The sequence below is a fragment of the Trichosurus vulpecula genome, chromosome 5 (genome assembly GCF_011100635.1).
Source record: "Trichosurus vulpecula isolate mTriVul1 chromosome 5, mTriVul1.pri, whole genome shotgun sequence".
Lineage (NCBI taxonomy): Eukaryota > Metazoa > Chordata > Mammalia > Diprotodontia > Phalangeridae > Trichosurus > Trichosurus vulpecula.
The window spans coordinates 200,993,899-201,016,929 of NC_050577.1; the positions used below are offsets into that span (position 1 = coordinate 200,993,899).

General features: G+C 41.9%; 1 protein-coding gene across 1 annotated transcript in view; it reads right to left on the reverse strand.

The window, feature by feature from the left end:
* Positions 1–395: 395 nt before the first annotated feature.
* PRMT8 (protein arginine methyltransferase 8) overlaps positions 396–23,031 on the reverse strand; it is a 145,276-nt gene continuing 122,640 nt past the window's right edge. Inside the window, exons 6-8 of the mRNA XM_036760686.1 lie at positions 22,417–22,567; positions 3,321–3,442; positions 396–524 (exon numbers count right to left, since the gene is read on the reverse strand). Coding sequence (XP_036616581.1) covers positions 441–524; positions 3,321–3,442; positions 22,417–22,567 — 357 coding nt within the window. The 3' untranslated portion in view covers positions 396–440. The remainder of the gene's footprint in view (positions 525–3,320; positions 3,443–22,416; positions 22,568–23,031) is intronic.

Below are 23,031 nucleotides of genomic sequence, written 5' to 3' on the forward strand. Positions count from 1 at the left end.
ACCACAGATAGACAGATAATCTTGGTTAAGCTATCAAAGACACTATGTCTCTGCGTTTTAATGTAAACAGTCTGCCCTAATTGCCTGCAGCATGCAAAACTTGGGAGATCCAGAGATTCACAGTTAAAGAATACAATTGGTATGCATGTGTCCTTTTCCATCCTTGGGGGGTTTTGTTGGAGCACCAGCACCTCTTTGCCTGTATGACCTTTAGGTTGGACTTTCAGAGCTGAGCTGGGGGTTCTTTTGAATCTCCAACCTAGAGCAAGGCTCGCTGGGAACCTCTTGAGGTGACCAAACTTCTGGGCCGAGTTAACACACTGAGGTCCACGTGTGTAGTCCTGCAAACAGTTTTCCTTGGTGGGCAAATGCAGCAGATCGAGATGAGACAGTGCTTCTTTTTTTTTGTTGTTTTTGCTTTCTGCAAATTCCTTTGTGTGCTAACGCATTTTGTAGTCATTAGATACAGATGTTTCACACAGCTGTCCTTTAAAGTCCAAGTCCACTGTGAAATCAAGGTCCCGCTGCCAAAAGAAAAAAGAAAAGAAAAGATGAAAGATCAATTCACCTTCTGCCCTCCTTGCAGACAGAATACATCCAATCTCTCCTGTACCAACAGGTATTTAGCTTACTTACTCTTACGGCTTTCTAGGGAAAGCACCCAACAACCTAGCCCTGCAACTTGCCATCCTCACGGGAGGTTTATTCCAAAATCTTTAAACTAAATCTTCTCTGCTGAAATGCAAATCTTGTTGGAAAATAGTATGGCCTGTTGCAAAGAGTCTTGGACTTGGCTCCAAGGGACACTCGTTAGCTCTTTGACCTTAGACAGTCTCTAACTTCTCTTGAGTATCCATTTCTGTGCCTGTGCAATGAAGAGAATAAGATTTCTCTAACTACATCACAAGGTTGTTTTGAAGATCATATGGGTGAAACACAAACAAGATCATATGTGTGAAAATGCTTTGTAGACAGGAAGCATCATAAGACCATGAGCTGTTATTTCCTGCAGTAGGTCAGTGGTTCCCTGTTGCCTGCTGAGTAAAGTTCAGACTCCTCTCCTGGTATTCAAAACCCTCTACAATTTAGCCCCAATTCATTTTTCAAGTCTTATCTGATACGGATTCTTTCTACAACCATTACACTCTAGCCATATTGAGACTGATCCCTGCTTTCTAAACCATGGGCTCTCACTTCTGAGCCGCTGTTCAGGGTTCTATCCATGCCTGTGATCTCGATGGCTCCCATGAATTCTATTATTATCTCTATGCTGATGATTCTAAAATCTATTTATTCAGACTTAACCTCTCTCCTGACCTCGAGTTGCATATCTTCAACTGCCTGTTGGACATCTTGAACCGGATATTTTGCAGACATCCAAAACTCAACATGCCTAAAACTGAACTCATCATTTTCTCCTTCCAAACCCATGACTCTTCCAAGCTTACCTACTACTATTGAGGTAACTACAGTCCTCCCAGTCACCCACGATCACTTGTGTATATTCCCAGACATCTCACTCACTCTCGCACCTTCTTGTCTAATGTATTGCCAAGTCCTGTTGAATTTAGCTTTGAGAGAAATTATTTTTCTGTTATATTAATAACCAATTATTAAATTAGGATTAAGGCTTTTTCTCTCTATTTCTTTATTCAGAGACCAGCTCTGTAAGTTAGTCTGTTTCTGAAGGACATTGCTGACAGATGAGGTTGCCCAAATCCTCCTGGAACATGTTCCACCAATCTTGGGCAGGACCCCACTCAACTAGAAGACCTTACTTCTGTTTAGAGTGTAAACAGAATCTAATCTAGGTGAATTCCAGCCATAAAGCATTAAGCCCAAATCCCTGTACTCTTCAATCAGAATTTAGGATAACCTGGCTCATGAAGGAGAAAACCAACCAGAGTGGTCTAGGTAGAGATGGATTCCTTTGTCCAGATTGCTGGAGGCAGTTGAGTCTCATGATCAAGGCATGTTCTCAGAAGGAGGAGCTGAAGGCCTTCAGCCTATCTCTTCATTTGAAAGCCTACCCCCTTCATTAATTGTTCACCAGTCAGGGTTGATTTTTCACCTGTGGGGGTACCCCCTTTTCTAAAAATATATTAAAACATTTGGTATCTCCATCAGGTGGTTATTGAGTAAGACCACTGGCCATCAATTCATTATCAGCTAGCTCAATTAATAAATTGATTATTAATTACCCAGAAACTATGTCTCTCCAGTTCTTCATTTGTCTCAGCTTCAATGTCATCTTTGCAACATCTCTTATAATACAATCCCTTCTCTCTGACACTATCACCACCTTGGTGCTGGCCCCCATCACCTTCTGCCAGGACTATTATTGTGGTAGCCTGCTGGTTGGTTTCCCTACCTCAAGATCTCCCCATTCTCAGCCATCTTTCCCTCAGTCATCAAAATGATCTTCCTAAAGCACAGTTCTGACCATGTCACACACACACACACACACACACACACACACACACACAAACACACACATGCACCCCTTTGATAAACTCCAATGGCTTCCTAACACCTCCAAGATCAAATAAAAAATTCTTTGTTTGGCATTCAAAGACCTTCATAAACTACTCCCCCCAACTACTTTTCCATTCTTCCTATACCTTACTCATCCCCATGTATTCTGTGACCCAGTGACACTGGCCTTCTTGCTGTTCCTCCCACAAAACACTCCATCTCCAGTCTCCAGGCATTTTCCCTGGCTGTCCTCCACACCTGGAATGTTCTCCCACCTTATCTCTGCCTCTTGGCTTCCTTCAAGTCGCAGCTAAAATCTCACCTCCTACAGGAAGTCTTTCCTGATCCCCCTTAATGTGAATGCCTTCCCTCTATTGAATATCTCTAACTTATCCTTTATTGTGTTAGATTTGAGAGCAATGACCATTTTTTTGCCTTTCTTTGTGTCCTACCCCAGTGCATGTAAATGTTGATTGACTGACTGCCAGAAATGCTCTCTATCTTTGCCTGATGGATTCTTACCCAATTTTAAAAGTCCAATTTGAGTGCCACCTTCTCCATGAAATCTTCCCTGATCCTCTCAGGAAAAAGGCACATTCCCTCTTGGGCTTCATGCCTCCCACTTACCATATAATGCTGCGTATCACAGTTACGCGTGACAATGTCTGATTTCCCTACCACTGTCTAAACTCCATAGGGCCAAAAGACTGAAGGGATCTTGTCTAAACTCCTGCTGATGATTTACTCTCTGCAATGAAGCCTAGCATGGGAATCTTATTTGAAGTCCCCCTGAAGGATTTGTAGACCAGAGAGCCTCTCCTGTAAGTTGCCTTCCCTGCACTCACCACATTTTTTGCATTTGGTTTCATGGAAATGGTCCCGTAAATCTCCTCGCCCCTCCTGACAGTGAGATAATCTTCTAAGTAGAAAACTGTCTGCTTCCAGTGGGTGTAGGGAGCATCAGGGGCTGTGGAATAAACAAGAGAAACAGGAATGAAGCATGAGAGAAGGGACCTGGAAAGGCAGACAGATAGGCAGACAGACAGACTGACACACACACACACACACACACACACACAATCTGGAGGAGTTTTAGCCCAAGGTTCTTCTTGAACATATCCTGGCACTTAATACTGCCTTACCAATACTCTCTACAATCCTAAAGGGAACCGGGGCCTGTAGGATGGACTCTGGCATCCCAAAGCCCCTATTCTGACATCTTAATTGACCCTGCCCACTACTAGCAATGCCCCTTGGTAAAAAATTCCTTCTTTCCTATCCTACCCATCAGAACTTTTTATTCCATACTCTCAGAGCATCCCACTTAGGAGTCTGGAGGAGAGCAATCAAATTTATTCACACTGAATTGTAAATGGCTGTTAGTTAGCCCTACCTACCCCCCACGCGCACCCTAAAAAAATCTAATTGGTAGAATTTTAAGTGAAATGATAAAGAGACATGGAGAATTTTGGAAACTGTCTAGGACAGGCTGGGGAGTAAGAGGTCCTATATATATGTGTATATATATATGTATGTATGTATGTATATGTGTGTATATATATGTATATATACATACATACATATATATATATATATATATATATATCTTTAAATTACTGTATACCCCACAGGATAAATTCATATCTGAGTAAGACTGGTCCTGATTTAATCCCTCAAAGCTACCTATCCTGCTATGCCTATACGTGGGAAAGAACATTAGATCAGAGGACTTAAATTCAAATCCCACCATCCTTATACTGTTGAAAGAATGCTGGATTTGAAATTAGAACATATATATTGAATGAATGATTGAATCGTAAGCAAGTCTCCCCTCTGGACTTTAAAACTGCAATTAAATTAAAATCCCAGTTCTGTCACTTACTCCCTATGTTACCCTGTGAATGTTACTTAAGCTATCTCTATGCTCAATAGCCTGGGAGACTCAAACTTACAGACATTTGAAAAAAAAAAATGGCAGCTGTGCAGACCATGCTTCAATTTCCACAACTACATCAGAACAAGAGAGTTGGATTAGATAACCTTTTAGAGAACTTCTTAACCTGGGGTTTGTGAGCTTGGAATTGTTAAAATATATTTTGATAATTTTATTTGCATTTAACTGGTTTCTTTTTTTAATCTTGTGTATTTTATCTAATACATGATCTAAGAAGTGGCCCATAGGCCTTAGCAGACTGCTGAAGGGGTCTACAACAAAAAAAGTTGAGAACCCCTGTTCAAAGATCTCTTCTAGTTAGAAATTTAACATCTTATTGAGGATCATTTAATATCATTTTATATCATTTTTGTAACTTTCAGTAAGGGCCAGAGCCTGATCAACTAGAAGAAGAGCTGAACCTAAGTTTCTTTGTTTTCTGAAGTTTGCTCAGAGAATACCTTTTCCTCTGTCAACAAGGCCAGATAAGGCTGACCTAAGAACATTCTTTCCCCCATTAACCATTAAAGGATGAGATCCTAATCCTGAGAAACAATCTTGCTTAATATTTTATGGACATATACTATGTTACGGAATATTAATGGTAAATTAAACACAGAAATGCTGGGTTGTAGTTTCGACTGACCCTTGTTAACACTTACAACCTATTCCATTAAGGAAAATCCTTTTCTTCTATCACAGTTAAACATACATGGGGATCATAAAAGTGAAGTAATGTAGGCATGCTGAGTCTGCTAAAAATAATGTATATAAGTTTTCTCATTCCTTTGTGCAGGTAGTCAGACTTTTGTCTGGCTTCATACATATATGTATGTCTGCAAACTTAAGGGAATAAATGAATAAGTAATATAAAGTTTTCTATCACCTAGCCTGTTGTCTCCTTTAATCAAGCTTCTCAGGACAACATGAAGAATCACAGCAAGAACTTTTAGGAGAGCATGAGATATTGGACCAGCCCTCCCAATTACAACTAGCCTATACCAGCCAGACCCAATGGCAGCTCTACCCCTGGGCCTTCACTCCAGCCTCTAACTCTTCTGACTATGTGAAAGGAAGTTAGATATTAGTTTCCATGCTTACCACCCCCAACTCTGGCTCATAGCTTACTTATTCCACACCACACAATGATGACATTACCAATTTGACAACTCAATTGGAGGCATTCAAGTCTATTATCTTGCTGTGATCAGACATCTGTTAGAGAGCTTGCCTTTTCATAGGCCCACCTACATCAACATCATGTAGGGATTTGACTCAGTTCCTGTACAAATGAATACTAAACTCTAACAGGAACCTAATTATATGGCTATTTTGGAGTCCAGAACTAATAGGCAAGGCTTCCTTTTAATTCAGTCATTCATTCAACATTTATTAAATACCTACTGCTTAAAGGAAAGTAGATCTCTTGAAATAGAGCTCTGGAAATCCAGATTTTGCTAAGACGCATTGGGATTCAAATGGAGCTACCTGGCTATGCCTTAAAACCAAATCACTCTGACTCTCACTGTCTAGCCAATAATAAGTCCCAGTCCAAGCCTCTGTTGATCATTGTTTGGGTTTTGGTGGCTGAGAGTGAGTGTAAATAGCAATTGTTTCTGTTCTGGCCAGAAACCCTAAGGGTCGTCCCCTCTCAGAGTGATTTTTTAGTAGGTGAAAGAGGTCATTTTGGGGCCTCATTTCTTACCTAGCCTTAATCACTGAAAGAGTGTTGCCTCAGACAAACTGAGACCTGGAAAAGATCTTAGCTTAAAAAGGCCAAGGTCTTCCACTGCATCCAGGGCCATTTCTGTTCATCCTGATCTATATCTTGCCACTGGACCCAGATGGCTCTGGAGGAGAGAGTGAAGCTGGTGACTATGCACAACTCTGCCTCACTTAAATCCAATTCACTTGTAAGTTAAAACATTATCTTCCTGATGTCATCAGTCCTCTGCGAGAATGAAGGACGAACAACAAATATCTGCTATGTGCCATGGTAGGTTTTGGTATAATATACACAATGATAAAAGATATCCTCCCTGTCCTTGAGGAGCTTAGATAAGATACCTATGTATCCATATTACTGGTTACTCTACTTAAAGAATTCTTATTTCATAAATGTGTTTATTTCCTTTACTGAGTACATCCCAATGCCTCCAGTCTTCATGAGTTTCTGTGGTCCAAAAATAAAATAAAATCATCCCCCATCAGGGATTCATCTGTTGATGAGGACTTTCCAGAATTTAATTAGGTTAGCCTTCAGACAATCAAACACAAATTCTTAGGCTTGTACTTGAAACCTGATCAGTTCTGCAGAACCTGTGAAAGAATATGTTCTGCAATCACCTTCACACCATGTTGAGCCATTGGAGGAAGACCTTGGTGGAAGTACCCAGATGAGAACAAAATATATGCAAAAGAGAATTCATCGTAAAACTCTATCAGGTCAAGTGAAATGGCTCTTCTTCCTGAGGAGATCAGGGAAGGCTTCATTGGTGACACGGCATATACTGTGTGATGCATCACTAGCCATTTATGTGGAGGGGGAAGCACAGGGTTCAGAACAGAAGGCTCTGGGTTCACATCCCAGCTCTATTACTTTCTAACACCATGACTGTCAATAAGTCATTTCACTACTCTGTAACACAACAGAAATTCAGACTTTTCAACTTCGAGGGGCGCTCAGGAGCCTTCTAATGGGACCCAGAGGGAGCTACACATCACAGTGAATGTAGCATCAGACCAGGAGTCAAGAAAACCTAATTCAAATGCTAACTAGTTGGGTGATTCCAGGAAGCTTGTGGACCCATTCTATTCCTCCATCTCAAGGCAGCCCATGACATTTTAGACATTTTTCTTGACATCTACCCAAAATTGGTCTCTGAAATTTCCACATCATTCCCTTGTTCTACTTTCCAGGCCCAAACAGAGCAAATTGAAACCCTCCTTTGTATGATGGCCTTTCAAATACTTCAACATATATTCCCCCCAAATCTTCTCTTCTCCAGGCTAAGCACACTCAGTTTCTTCAACTAATCAATATGTGACATGGATTCAAGGCCCCTCCATAACTCTTCCAGTTGCTCTCCAGTTTATCAATGTCATTCTCAAACTGTGTTACTCAGAACTAAACATGATACTCCAAATGACAGGGCTAGAGTATTGCAGGACTGTCACCAGTGAGATTCCTGGGAGCTCAGACTCTCCTAATGTAGCCTGAGATAGTATTAGTTTTTTGGGGTGGCTACCTTACACTACTGACTCATGATAAGCTTGCAATCTACCAGGACCACCAGATTGTTTTCAAACCAACTGCCATCTAGCTATTCCTCCCTCATCTTGGAATGGTGAAATTGATTCTTGAAATCTAAGTAAAGGTAAGGTGGGGCGGAGCCAAGATGGTGGCTGGAAAACAGGGACTTGTGTGAGCTCCCTTCCAAGTCCCTCCAAAAACCTATAAAAAATGGCTCTGAACAAATTGTAGAACTGCAGAACCCACAAAATAGCAGAGGGAAGCAGGGCTCCAGCCCTGAACAGCCTGGATGGTCACTGGGTGAGGTCTATCACGCATGGAGCTGGGAGTGGAGGGGAGCAGAACCCAGCATGGGCAGTGGCAGGACCAACCAGACCGGGAGCTGGGTGGAACAGGCCCTAGCTCCCTGAATCAGTGAGCTGTGGCAGTTACCAGACTTCTCAACCCACAAACAGAGAAGGTTAGTGGGAAAAGTGGCAGGGAGTGAAAGGAGTTTGTGGTTCAGCCACTGCCCCAGGGGCAGCAGAGGTGGTACAGCTACAGAACTACAGCTGCAATTGTTTCCGGCCCCAGGCCCACCTGGTGGGAGGAATTAAGTGGCAGATCAGAGCAGGACTGCACAGCCTGCTTAATATCTGAGTCAGGTCTGGGCTGGCGGTTCTTGGGGAAGAAGGAGTGCTGGTGTGGCAGAGCTGGCTGTATAGAAACTGCTATGAAAACAACAGCGCATTCCCTCAAGCTTGGAACAAAGTACTCTTTATTCTATAAGCAGTCATAGCCGACGAAAAATGCAAGGGTCAAGTAAGTTGGCTGGGAACATGGCCAGGCAGTGAAAATGGAATCAGATTCAGTCTCAGACTTTGGAATCTTTCTTTGGTGACAAAGAAGACCAAGACATACAGACAGAAGAAGTCAACAAAGTCAAAGAGCCTACATCAAAAGCCCCCAAGAAAAACATGAACTGGTCTCAGGCCATGGAAGAGCTCAAAAAGGATTTGGAAAAGCAAGTTAGAGAAGTAGAGGAAAAATTGGGAAGAGAAATAAGAATGATGCAAGAAAACCATGAAAAACAAGTCAATGACTTGCTAAAAGAGACCCAAAAAAATACAGAAAAAAATACTGAAGAAAACAACACCTTAAAAAAATAGACTGACTCAAATGGCAAAAGAGCTCCAAAAAGCTAATGAGGAGAAGAATGCCTTGAAAGGCAGAATTAGCCAAATGGAAAAGGAAGTCCAAAAGACTTTACATTTATTTCTTACTCCAGATGCTTCATCTGTCACTATGACTGCAACGGCTGTCTCCCATGCCTAGAAGGTTCTCCCTCTTCACCTATGCTTCTTAGAATCCCTTGGCTATTCATTCTTCCTTAGCAACATCTTTCATATAAACCCCTTTCTCTTCTCTGACATCACCACTGCCTTGGTCCAGTCCCTCATCACCTCACACCTGAAGCATTACAGTAGCTTTCAGTTTGATCTCCCTGGCACAAGTCATTCCCCACTTCAGTTTACTCAGCTATCAAAGTGATCTTTCTAAAGCATAGATCTAACCATGTCTTGCCACTGGACTCCAATGACCCTGGAGAAGAGAGCGAGGCTGATGACTTTGCATAGCTCTGCCTCACTTAAATCCAATTCACTTGCAAGTCAAAAGATCACCTCCTGATGTCATTGGTCCTCTCTGAGAATCAAAGAAGAGCAACAATCTAACCATATCAACCTAGCCCCTGCCATTCAATAAATTCTAGTGGCTTCTTGTTATCTCCAAGATCAAACATAAAACCTTCTGTTTGACTTTTAAAATCCTTCATAACCTGGCTTTCTCCTATGTTACTCATCCCCATATACCCTATGTACCAGTGACACTGGTCTCCTTGCTTGTTCCTGCCATAAGATAATCCATTTCCTAATTCTGGGCATATTCTGTGGCTATCAGGCCTGGAGCTCTCTCCCTCCTCATCTTCACCTCCTGGCTTCCTTCAACTCTCAGCCAAAATCTCACTTTCTGTAAGAGATCTTTTTGGGGTCTCCTTAATGTTGGTGTTTTCCCTCTATTGATTATCTCCAATTTATGTCATCCATATCTTGTCTGTATGTTGTCTTCCTTACTAGATTGTGAGTTTCTTGACAGCAGGGACTGGTTTTTTTTTGCCTTTCTCTGTGACCCCTGAGTTTAGCATGGCTCCCAGTACACAATAAGTACTTAATGAATATTTACTAATTTATTTAATGATTTTCTTTGAGACTGAGATCAAGGGCTACTTCCTGTGGGAGATTTTTCCTGGTCCCCTCCCCCAACTGAAGCCCTTTAAAGTTGCCTGCTGTTTACACTGAATATATCATGTATGCACAGTTTTTTACTTGTTGTCTCTACCATTAGAATATAAGTTCCTTGAGGGCATTGATTGCCTTCTTCTTTTTCATATCCCCTACACTTTGTTCCTATGCCAGCCAGAACCCAGTACATAGTAAGTACGTAATAAATGTTTGTTGACTGATTGATTTAATTTCATCTTATTAGATCCAGCCCAATGCCTGTCAAGATCTTTTTGTATCCTTACTATATGATTCCCCATGTTCATTTTCCATCCCTGCTTGGGATCAGATATTAAATATGCTAAGGACAAAAGTTGAAGTAGATAGCTTCTAAGGTTCATTCCACCTTAAAATTTTTATTATGATCCTAATTAGGAACTCTTGGGGCAGCAAGATAATGCAGTGGATAGAGTGCCTGGCCTGGCATCAGGAGGACCTGAGTTCAAATACAGCCTCAGACACTAGCTGTGTGACCCTGAACAAGTCATTTAACCCTGTTTGTCTCAGTTTCCTCATCTGTAAAAATGAGCCAGAGAAGGGAATGACAAACCACTCCTGTATCTCTTGCAAGAAAACCCCAAGTGGAGTCGTGAAGAGGGGGACATGATTGAAAAGTCACTGAACAGCAACAGTTGCATGTAAAGCTCTTCGAGGGCAAGTACTGTTGCATTTTTGTCTCGTAACCCAAAGATCTGGTCTATATATTCTAGTGCGTGGTCAGTGCTGAACAAAAGCTTATCGATTAACAGACTGAGTGTGAGCTGCAATAGTCTTATTACAAGGGTTCAATGCTGGTAGGTTTGACCATGTTTATGGTGGCAATGGTTGGAATCATAGGAATACTGCAAGTGTGTGCAGGGTGCACTGGCACTCCTATGGTTAAGATAACGATTCTACTCTTCCATGTCCTTTGGAAGAAACTGGTTTAATCAACTAATGGTGGTTTGGATAGGACAGGTATCCTTTAACTTGTAAATCTACATGGATGTAAATGGAAACATCAAGAGCAGTGCACACTTACAAAAGGAAGATGGAATATATATATATATATGTATATATACATACATACACACACACATATATACACACACATATGTGTGTGTGTGTGTGTGTAAAATGACATAGCAGTATAAATGGAAAAAACAACACCAAAACAATCTAAATTGAATGCTGCAAAATTGTAAAGTTTAGTCCCAAATAGGAGCTATGACAAGGTACTTCTCTTGCTTCTTTGCCCAGACAATGAATGTGGAATATTGCATATAATGTCAGACTTTTTTGTTATGTTGGTGTGATTGCCAAACTGGTTTTCCCCTATTTTTTTGATTTACTCTAAAGAATGGCTGTGTGGAGTAAGGGGAGGGATATCTAGGTAGCATAACAGCAATACTTATGAATTAAAATTTTTCTACAAAATGAAGTCCACCTGCTCCCAGCCCCCTTCTCTGTCAATGGGCTGTATAAAAACAAAGGTCCCCCAAAGACAGTCTTGACTTAGGCTCTGTGTTGAGAATTACTCAAGGAATGATTGGCAGTGCTATCCACCCCCATCCACCACCTACACCAGCTCAGACAGACAGGTGTCTTTCCTGCTCTTAAAGACCTTCAAATAAGAAGATTCGAGCAGCCTCTTTTCATCATCCCTTATGAGGCCCCATGAGAATTTAAGAAATGCTTCACTGGGCTCAGACCCAGTTCTTACCTAGCCTAGACAGAATGCTCTTTTTGGAAGAGGGACAGAACAAAGTGGGAGGGCATGGTTCAATTAAGTTTAATCTGACAAACATTAAGTGCTTTGCACATAGTTGTCCTTGTGGATGTCACCCTCAAAAATCAGACTTTTAGTACTTCATAGTGTACAAAACATTTTTCATGTGTAACTTCATCTGTTCCTCACAAGCAGAGATTTAACCAGGGCCAGGCAAATAGAACTTAGAACCAGGGCTCTTTCATGGGTCAGGGGAAGCTGCTTCCCTTCCTCCCTCTGTAGTCATCTGCCAGTTGACCACCCACTGCCCGTGGTACCACCATTGGGATTACGGTGACTTCTCTCCCAAATCCCATCAGGGTTTTCTAGATACTCTCTGCACTACTGCTATCATCCACTCCCAGCTGAATTTGTCAGGTGCCAAGATTCCTAGTTATGGTTCTGCTCATGGCAATCCTCTTAGGTAGGTAGTGCAAATATATTTTACTGGTCCTCATTTTGCATGAAAGGCAATGTGATATATTAGAGAGAGAGAGCTGACCTGGAAGCCAGAAAAACCTGCATTAAAGTTTCACCTCTGACAAATATTGGTTGTGTCATCTTCTGGGCAAGTCACTTCACCCCTCAGTGGTCTAGGCAATTAAGACATTTGACAGAGAAAGGCTAACCTGTACTGGTAGAGAACACTTCCATTCCAATACCAATGCCATCACAGGTCCAGTCTCAGTCTCTGTTCCTATTTTAGAGATGGGGAAACTGAGGCTCATAGTGATAAAGTGACTTGTGTAAGGTAACTGGTGGGTTAGTGCAAGGTACTTGACTTGAATCCGAGTGTTCCAATTCCAAGTTGTATTCACTCTACACTATCCCCAAACATACTGTATTTCCCAAGATAATTCACTAGGGAGCCATCAGCATTGCCTTTATCTGAGAAGTGTAGAAAATTAGACCTGGAAGACACCTTTGAGGTCATCTAGTTTAACTCCTGTTCTTTATAGTCAAAATGCTTCCTGAAGTATTTCCGATCAACACTAACATGAGCTAATGAGTTCTCTATGCTAATTGCTCTGTGTGTGAAGCAGCATATGGTTTTTTTTTCTCTTCAAACTCTCTCCAACTTCAAAGAAATGTTGCTTAAGGCTGGTACTCTGGTACAGGATCAAGAACAGAGCCTGGCTCCTAAGATGAGCTCGGTCAGAGGTTATTTTGGTCTTCATGCTCCAGAATTTGATGAACACATCCCTATTCACATAGCCAGAGATGGGAGAGACTCCCATCCTTCCTGCTTTCAGCCTGGGTTTTTGTCAGCCATTGAAACAGTCTAATTATTTCAATCTGACCTCTTACAACAGGTGGCTTCTCCATCCTTGCCCTTATCAGAGTTCTTTTATATAACCTTGCTCCCTCTCTAGCTCCATACACAATTTTTATAGGTTTGTGATTTTCCTTAAGTTTAAATAAGACCAGTAGGGAGTCATTTAACTAACTCAACTAACGTCAGGGGCTTCCTTTTTCCTCTAGAATAAAATATAAACTTTTCTGCTTAAGCTTTTAAGGCCCCAACCAACCTTTCCAGACTCACTGAACATTATTACCCCTGCTTTGGCTGTGATCTACCCAAACTGGCCTTCTCTTTGTTCCTTCTGCATGACACCTGTCATAGTAATTTAAGTTTGAAGATCTTTCCCACCCATTAATAAGCCCTCTGCTTACATCACAGGAAGCCTAAGTCACATTTGGTGGGAGGAGCTTGCTGAACGAGAAGAACTGGAAGGGTAGAGCAAGAAATTCTCAGATAGGTTAGAGCTGAGGGAGAGAGTAGACCTGTTCTAGCTGTGCTGTAATTGTTGGTGGCAAGGCCTCAGTAGGGGGCAGGGAGGTTATGGGATGGCTTGGCTCCCTGCTGTGATGTTGTGCATTGATATCTTTGCTGCTATGATGGATTAGACTTATTGGTTTTGGGATCTGATTCTCTGGTTTCTGAATAAATGGTTTACTTCTTCTACCTTCTGTATGGAGAGTCTCTTATATTTTGTGATACAGAACTACATAGGCATATTAATAATGCAACACCCCATCTCCTAACTGTGTGCCTGCAAACAGGCTTTTACCTAAGCCTGGAATGCACTCACTCCTTATCTTTGTCTCACAGAGTCCCTTTCTTTCTTTAACTTGAAATTTAGGCAATATCTCCCGATAAAGCCTTTTCATTCCCCTTTCCCCAACTGCTTGTGCCTTTTCTCCCAAACTACCTTGTATTTTAACTACTTTGTGTTTATATTTGTGTGTGTGTATACATCTCTCTGAATTCAAATCTGGCCTCAGACACTTATTGTGACCCTGGGCAAATCACTTAACCCTGTTTGCCTCAGTTTCTTCATCTGTAAAAAAAAGAGCTGAAGAAGGAAATAGCAAACCACTCCAGTATCTTTGCCAAGAAAACTCCAAAAGGGGGTCACAGAGAGTTGGACATGTCTGTAGTGACTGAACAACAGCAATATATATATATACACACACATACATAATGTGTGTATGTATATGTATATATGTGTATTTACACATATATGTTGGCTGCTTGGTTGTTGACCTTTGTTCTCAAAGAGAACCAAGATGACATCACCATGCTCCTAGAGTCAAGTTTCAATGTGTGCAACCGTGGCTGATCAGACCAATATGAGCTTGGAATGCTCTACCCCAGGCTGGACACAAATAGTCCATGTGAACGTTTGGGGTGGATACTCTACATTTGGGCGTCCTGTGTTTTCTGTCAGCTGTTTCAATTCTGCTTTGTTCATAGAGCACAGCACCTTCTCTGATGTGGGCATGCCATACTGAGCAGTCCTGTGCCAGTGTCTCCCATGTCACACGATCAATATCAAAGTTCTTAAGAGAGACCTTAAGAGTGTCCCTGTATTGCTTCTTCTGACCACCATGTGTACAAAAGACAAAAGACATGTGCATATATATGTATGTACATATAATATATGTGTATATTGTATCTATTAATTTTTCATGTTTTTATATATTATTGTAGGTGCTTATCTCTCCTATTAGAGTGGAAGTTCATTGTAAGTAGGAATATTTCATTCTTTGTACTTGTTTTCCTGGGGCTTAATATAGTTCCTGGAACATAAAAGTTGCTAAATTAATACCTATTAATTGATTGATTGATACACATAATCCTTTTGCCAGAGGGAAGAGTATTTTTCTGATTTATTTCCCTAGCACTGACTAGTTCTTCTTGCAGCCTAACCACAATCATTCCTGCTGCAATTTAGGATGACCTCTCTTATTTTGTCTTCACTAGGGATGGGAGCAGTACATTTACTGTTTGACAATGCTTCAGAGACTTTAACAAAGGTGCCTACTGCCTTTCATTTGGCAGGCAGTGGGCTAGATTCTGCGAATCCCTGAATAAAGCAAAAATCCTTGTCCTCAAGGAGGTTATATTCTATTGGAGAATAGGAGGTTAAAGAGAAAAGATGAGCTAGAAAATCATAGAATCTGATTATTTTAGATCTAGAGTAGAGACCTGAAAGATTACCCAATCCAGAGCCTTTATTTTATGCATAATGAAATTGTGATGAAGGGAGAGAGGAAACAGATGTCCTCATGATCACACAAGTTAGTGGTAGAGCCAAAATTAGAGCTTCCATTTCCTTATAGTCCAGTTTTACTAGTAAGTTATTCCTAACAGAATCAGTAGCTTGGTTCCCAGCTTCCTTCTTCTCATGATCAAATCCTACCATACCCCCCAAAAAAACTCTTGAATATATGGAATATATGATTCCATTGGCATGAGGAACTCTTAGTGTATAAACTTCTCCTCTAAGACAAGCAGGCAATTTAATTATAAATTATAGCCTTACAGAATTGCCTGGGGTGCTAAGGGTTTAAATAACTTGAACAGGGTTACATAGTCAGCATTTGTCGGCGGTGACTCTAAGTCTTTTCTGATTCTAAGACCAAGCCTCCATTCACTACCCCATATGATTGATTGGTTTTTAGGTTTAATATCTTTAGATACAGAGGACAGAAAAAGAGGAGGTTCCAAAACAAGAGGGAGCACCCATTAGCTGGTGACAACCCCAAGGACATATCCCATCCCCAACACTATCCCCATGCCTAGATCTATGAAAGAGTCATTAACAGATCATTTCCAAGTTTCATTAGTGTATGACAAGATCATGTCTGAGAGTAGGTCAGTGGGCAGCTAGGTGGCACAGTGAATAGAGCACTGGCCCTGGAGTCAGGAGGACCTGAGTTCAAATCCAGCCTCAGATACTTAATACCTGTGTGACCCTGGGCAAGTCACCCCAATTACCCCAAAACAAAAAAATAGAAAGAGTGCGTCAGACAAAGCCAGACAACAGCTGCCCTGGTAGTGGAGAATAGAGAAGAAAAGGAGAGGGATTTCCCCTGAACCAAGTAGAACCTAAAGCCTGGAATTTAGGATCAGAGGATCGTGAGATTTCAGAACTACAGAATCCTGGCTCTAACACTAATTAGATAGATGGCATTGGATGAATCACTTAAACACTCAGTTTCCACATCTGTAAAATGGGAAACATAGCACTTGAACTAACTACCTCACCTGACGAAAAAGTGCTTTGAACCACAATAATCCTATTGAACTTAGAACTATAAGAGATTTTCTAGAGTGACCAACTCTCCTATTTTAGAACTGAGAAAACTGAGGCCCTGAGAACTTGAGGCGACTTAAGGCCACATCCATGCAAGCTTCAAGGCTTTGACTCCAAATCTAGTTTGTTTGTTGGTTTTCTAGAAGAATTTACTACCCTGTGATTCTGTGCCTGGCACTCCCCACAGAGGACAGCCTGGGAAAAAAGGGAACTAGAATTAGATCTACCCGATGACTTACATTGCATTTTGAACCTTCAAATCCCTTTTCTAGTGTCTGTCTTTGACTCTGAAGGGCCATGATGACAACAAGGCAGTAACAGCCACAGCCGTAAACTGAGGGGATTCTAGAGCAGATGCTGGAGCTCAAGATGTTTAAAATATGTGCAGTGTGTTCCTTCAGGCCCTTAGTTACTCATCTAAAATCTTCAGGCTCAATCGCATGGCTACGCAGGCTGGCGGTGTTGGAGGATGGATGTCAAGAACAAGTGGACCCAGCTTCTAGACATGGCGGGTGGTACTAGCAGGCACGGGAGAGCAAACAAATCATCTTATGCAGAGGCAGCTAGGTAGTATAGTAACGAGCAGAACACTGGACCTGGGCTTAGGAAGACCTGAGGTCAAATCCTGCCCCAGATAGCCGTATGACCTCAGGCTAGTCATTTAGCTTCACTGTCCTCATCTGTAAAACCGGGAGAATCATACTATCTGCCTCACAAAGCTGTCCTGAGGACCAAATGACTCTGCCACATATGTCTGATGAGGCTCCAGGGCTCAGGCTTCAAATTGGCCGTGGTTAGCCACAAAGCATTCTTTCTTTGACAAACTATATTATTTCTCCTTGCTCCTTCCTTGCAGGACTGGGACTAAGTTACTGGACCCTCAGGATGGTAATAATAAAGCCCACTTTTCAATAGGACCGTTGTGCTTCAAAACACTCTTTTGTCAGGTGAGGTCATTAGTACAAGGGTTATGTTTCCCATTTTACAGATGTGGAAACTGAGTGTTTAAGTGATTCATCCAATGCCATCTGTTTAATTAGTGTTAGAGCCAGGATTCCGTATCTGGCTTAGGGGTCTTAGAAAGCAACTTTAGCTCTGCCCCTGGGAAATAGTGACCCTGCCTCACACATAGCAGCTCTGGGTGGGTGGCACACAGTGAGTACCTGGTAGATAGATGCTTTTTCATTCTATCACCATAATCATCATTATGGCTCCTGCATACATAATATTTTCTGGTCAAAAAGAACTTATAAGTTCAGAGATTTAGAGCTGAGTTCAATGTTATTATATTCTAAATGAGAGAACAGAAAACCACAGAGATAAAGCCATTTGGCCAAGGTTACACAGGCATTATGTGGAAGAACCAGGATCGGAACCCAGGACCTCTGACTCTGGATCTAGTTCTCCCTCCAAATCTTTACCACATTCCTGGGAGGCAGATGGTACAAGTGCTTTTATTTCAATTTACAGATATGGAAACTGAGGTTTATAAAGATCACCTCATTTGCCCAAGGTCACATAATTGAGTGGTGGAAGTCAGAACTTGAACCCAGGACTCCTGACTCACTATCCATTGATTTTTCTTCTATTCCATACTTTTCTTTTTTTTTTAATTTTCTTTTTTTTTCGTAGTGATTTACTTGTGATGAGATTTTGTTTCTGCCTTCCTCTAATTTATTTGTTTTGTTTTTGCAGGTGGGAAGGCAGGGCAATTGGGGTTAAGTGACTTGCCCAATGTCACACAGCTAGTAAGTGTGTCAAGTGTCTGAGGCCGGATTTGAACTCAGGTACTCTTGACTCCAGGGCTGGTGTTCTCACTGCACCACCTAGCTGCCCCCATTCCATACTTTCAATTTTTTCTCCACCTTACCTACTCAGCATTATTGTGGAGGGGCAATGATAAGTTATATAGATAGGAGCACCAAGATTCAGGGGACACCCTGCCTAGCTTATAGTCAAAGTTCTAGCTACAACCTGGCCCCTATCTACTTGTCCAGTTTTGTCTCCAACTTTCTCCAGCCAAGTGGTCTCTACAGCATCTACTGAACATGACTTGAATATTCTTCTGTCCACACCTCTGTATGTGCTAATCCATCCTGCAGGAACCTTCTCTATTTAAATCCCACCAATCCTTCCAGTTTCTAGGGGTGCTAGGCCTAGAGTTAGGAAAAGCTGAGTTCAAATATGACCTCAGGCATTTACTAGCTGTGTGACCTTGGGCAAGTCACTTAACCCCTCAGTTTGCCTCAGTTTCTTCATTTGTAAATGAACTGGGGAAGGAAATAGCAACATTTTTTAAAATCCCTTAATAAAAGGATTTGTTGTGTAAAACTTGGACTCAGTCAAAAGGCAGCACACAAGGACCTAGAAGGCCACAGGTTCCCCACCCCTGCAGTCTTGACTGGCCCAATTCACAAAGGTCTTTCATTCTTTCAACAGACACTAATTGAAAGACCCACTACTGCTCAAACTGCATGGTGAAAAGATCACTGGGTTTAGAAACAGAACACATGTTCAGATCCTGACTATGCTGCTTACTAGCCAAGTGATCTTGGGTAAACAGCTTCTCCAAATTTTCTTGCTTTCTGCATCTATAAAATGAAGGAGCTGCAATAGATGGCCTGTGTGTATAGTAGGTATGGTGTGTGTTTGTGTGTATATATGTGTGTGTGTGTATGTATGTGCATGTGTATGTACATGTATGTATGTATATGTGTGTGTATGTATATACATTCTTTTCAACATGAACTGTTGTCTAACCACATCTCTGTCCCTGTACTTGTTAACCTAAGTGTTTGGATTTGCCTCTGTCTCTACAGGTAGGAAAGGATTACTCTCACCATGAGCTCTTTTGGAAGGAATGGGGGAGGGACCTTGTCTATAAGGCTATAATCAGTAGTTCTTAACCAGGGGTACATGTTGTTTTAAAATATATTTTGTTTTAAATATTTTATTGAATATTATATTTGTACTTATGTACTTGTTACATTATTTAAATTTTTAATATTTTAAAATATATATTGTTTTTCAAAATTTATTTTGCTCATTGCATTTCAGTATAACTGATTTCCCTAGTCCTATGGATTTTGTTTTATGCATTTTAAAAACATGATTCTGAGAAGGGGTCCGTGGGCTTCACTAGCCTGCCAAAAAAGACACCAAAAAGGTTAAGAACCCTCTACCAATACTTTCTTCAATCTGCAACAGGACCAGATCCACCACCCCCCTCCTCAAATCTCAGGATTATTCAAGAGATTTTTGCTTGACTATAGGTACTGAGGATATTCCAGATATTTTCAACTTAAAATTCGGTAGCAATAAATCCCCTTGGATATGTTAGAAAAATCACTGGGAGGAATCAAGAGAGTAAGAAACCTAGACACTATACCACATGAAGATTAGCTTAAGGAATTAACCTGGAAAAGAGAACATGGAGGGGGATATGATAGCCATCTTTAAATATCTGAAGACCTGTCATGTGGAAAAGGGATAGATTCATTCTCCTTGGCCTCAAAAGACAGAACTAGGAACTAATGGTAGTGATAATTAGAATTCATATAGTGCCTTACATATTTGTAAGGTATTTCTTATCCTTACAAGCCTGAGAGGTAGCTGCTATTAATATCCCTATTTCACATTTGAGGGAAACTGAGGCAGATTGAGGTGAACTGACTTGCCCATGATAGCACAGGCAGTCTCTGAGGCCGGATTTGAATTGAAGTCTTCCTGTCTCCAGGTGCAATCCTCTGAGCTATCTCTAGCTATAGGTGGAAGCTGCAAAGAGGCCAAGTTAGGTTTGATATTAGGAAGAACTTCCTAACAAGTAGAACAAGATGGCTGCTCCATCAGCGGAGGTCTGTTGGCGGAGACTGGAGGGCCATTTGTTAAGAATGTTTCATAGGGCGTGCTTCCGGAGACAGAGGTTGGACTGGACCTCTGAGGGCCCTTCTAGTCTGGGGTTCTGAGAATGCCATTTGTTGCTGCTTTTCAGCCGTGTCTGTCTCTTCGTGACCCCGTTTGGAGTTTTTCTTGGCAGAGATACTGGAGTGGTTTTCCATTTCCTTCTCCAGTTCATTTCTCCCTCACTTAAATCCAATTCACTTGCAAGTCATGGTATCATCTTCCTGATGTCATGGTCCTCTTTGAGAATGAAAGGACAGACAATGACAACAGATGAAGAAACTGAGGCAGACAGGGTGAAGTGACTTGCCCAGGGTCACACAGCTAGTAAGTATCTGAGGCCGGATTTGAACTCACAAAGAAGGGTCTTTCTGACTCCAGGCCCAGCAGTCTATCCTCTGCACCCTTTTTTACATACGTTTTATATCATTTCACCAATTAGGTATTATTTTTTAACCTATGAAGATAAACAGATTGGATCACATAATTTCTAAGTCCCCTTTCACCTAAGTTCCCTTTATCTTTTCATGATCTCATAATTCTCAGGCGATGTCCTCACTCTGCTTTCCTGTTACTTTTTCCTCCCTAAAACAGATTCAAATACCTGTGGTCCAACCACCCTGACCCTGACTGTGCCATCGTGTAAGGGTGTGCTGGAGCTAGTTGGTACAGGCTCTCCAGATGATCATTAAATGTTCAGTGTGAGCATTCATACCTTGGAAATCAGCAAATGCTACAAATCAGGGCTTGATTTATTGTTTCATTGATTGTTTAAACTTTAGAGACTGACAGAGAAAATGTTAATAATGAAGATTAATCAGAAAAGTGTGTCCTGAGTATAATTTTTTTTCTTGAGAGCTGGTTGCTAAACATTTACCAACACATGTTTGCCATGCATACTATAAATTAGATGGGATTTCCCCATGCGTGTATCCAATGCATACTAGAAATTAGCCCTTGGAATCACCTTACAAGAGATTTAGTACCAGATCTTCATTCTACAGATAAGGTTCTTATGGTAACAAAAGGAGGCAAATGACTAGACCAAGGTCACACAGCTCAGGCAGGGCAAAGCTGAGGCTAGAACCTATTTTTTTTGAAGGGGAGAGAGGACTGAGAAAGAGCCTGATATAATCAAATGTAGTTGCCTCCCCTTTGTTCATAGTACTTGCAGCATACTAAGCAGAGACATCTAACTAAATGCCCTAATACTACTGTAGTCTCTCCAAAAATGGGTTGCAGGGGAAATACCCAGCAGCCTGTCTCTGATAGTTACTAGCTTTATGTCCTTGGATCAGTCATTTTCCTCTTCCATGCTCATGTTCTTCAGTAAAATGAAAGGTTTAGGCTAGATCAGGGGTCTAACCCCTCAAGGCTGCAGGTTCCCCCCCATATCCTGGGCTAGATAATCTCTAAGATCCTGTTCAGTCCTAAGAGTCCTGGGATTTTAGCATTCTACCAGCCAACTAGGATTGCTGCTGCTGCCTCTGGCTTTCTGGCTTAAGATGGACATTTCCTCCAAAGAGATGCTTACCACCAGCCATCTCATATGCTGGGCTCCCAAAAGGAGCCATTCTTTGTACTGGGCCATCAGAGCTTTGTCCCAGGGTACTGATTAAGAATGGCATTTCCTTCTCCCCTGGGCATCAACATCTGGGGAGCATGCTTCCTTCCTTCAGGCAAATGGGTGGGTTGGGAAGTAGAAGAAAGAAAGCTTGACAGATCTCCAGGAGCAAGCACAGTGCCCCAAGGGGAAGAAATGTTCTCTATCCTCCTTCCCTGGGATCTCCATTGACATTATGCCCCTCTCTGGGGCCTGCCTTCCCTTGGGGGTGAGGAATCTGGGGGAGAGAGGAAGGTATACAGCCTGGGGGTGTTCTCTGGCTTGAGCATCTATTCCTTACAAAACTCCCAGGACCAGCAGCGAGCCCATGGTGGTACTCACCATCCTTAAGGTATCCTAGGGTCTCTGTTCCGTCCCCACCCACACTCAAATGAATTTCCCCAGATGGTGGAATTCCTCATTATAGCTTTGATAATGAGGATAGAAGCTGCTTCTTCCTGTCCTCTAAGGAGAGATTCCAAGATGTCCTTTCTGAGCACTTTTCATAAACCACCAAGGAGACTGCACAGTCTTAAAGGAGAGGTGCCCACTGGCCGAGGGGGCAGGAGAGCGGCCTGCTTACCTGTGGAAAATCCCATTTTCTTGTGGCACTTGGTAAATTCAATATTAAAATAGGTAACCAGGGCGTGGATGTAATCGTTGCGCTGAATCTGGAGGCAGAATGCGGATGTGAATGAGAGCTCTTCAGTCTTCACAGTGTAAATGTCTACCTCCTGCAGTGGGAGAAGAAAGACAGAGCACAGGCCACTTACCCCCTTTCCCCCAGGGCTGCCTGAGTCATACGGTGTACTCCATTGACTCTGCAGCTCCAGGGATCAGGGAGTGATGCAAACCTATTGTGACCAAGGTCTGAAGAGAAGAGAGGCAAGGAGGTTAAAAAATGACATGTTAAACACGGAAAACCATAGGATGGATCCTAAACCCAAGGACAATGGATTTGGGGTTATCTGTATTATTACTATAGCCAAGGATTCACCCTAATGTGGAGGCAGCCCTGGGTTCCTCAGCGCCATCCTAGCACAGCAAAGCTCCGACAGAGCTTGCCCAGCTGAAAAGGCCTCCCTTTACCCTGGTGAGGCCTGTGGAACATTTTATGTCATTTTTGTAATTTCAATAAGACTCAGAGCCTGAACTAATTAACCAGAAGAAAAGTCTGGGCCTAACAGCTTCTTTGTTC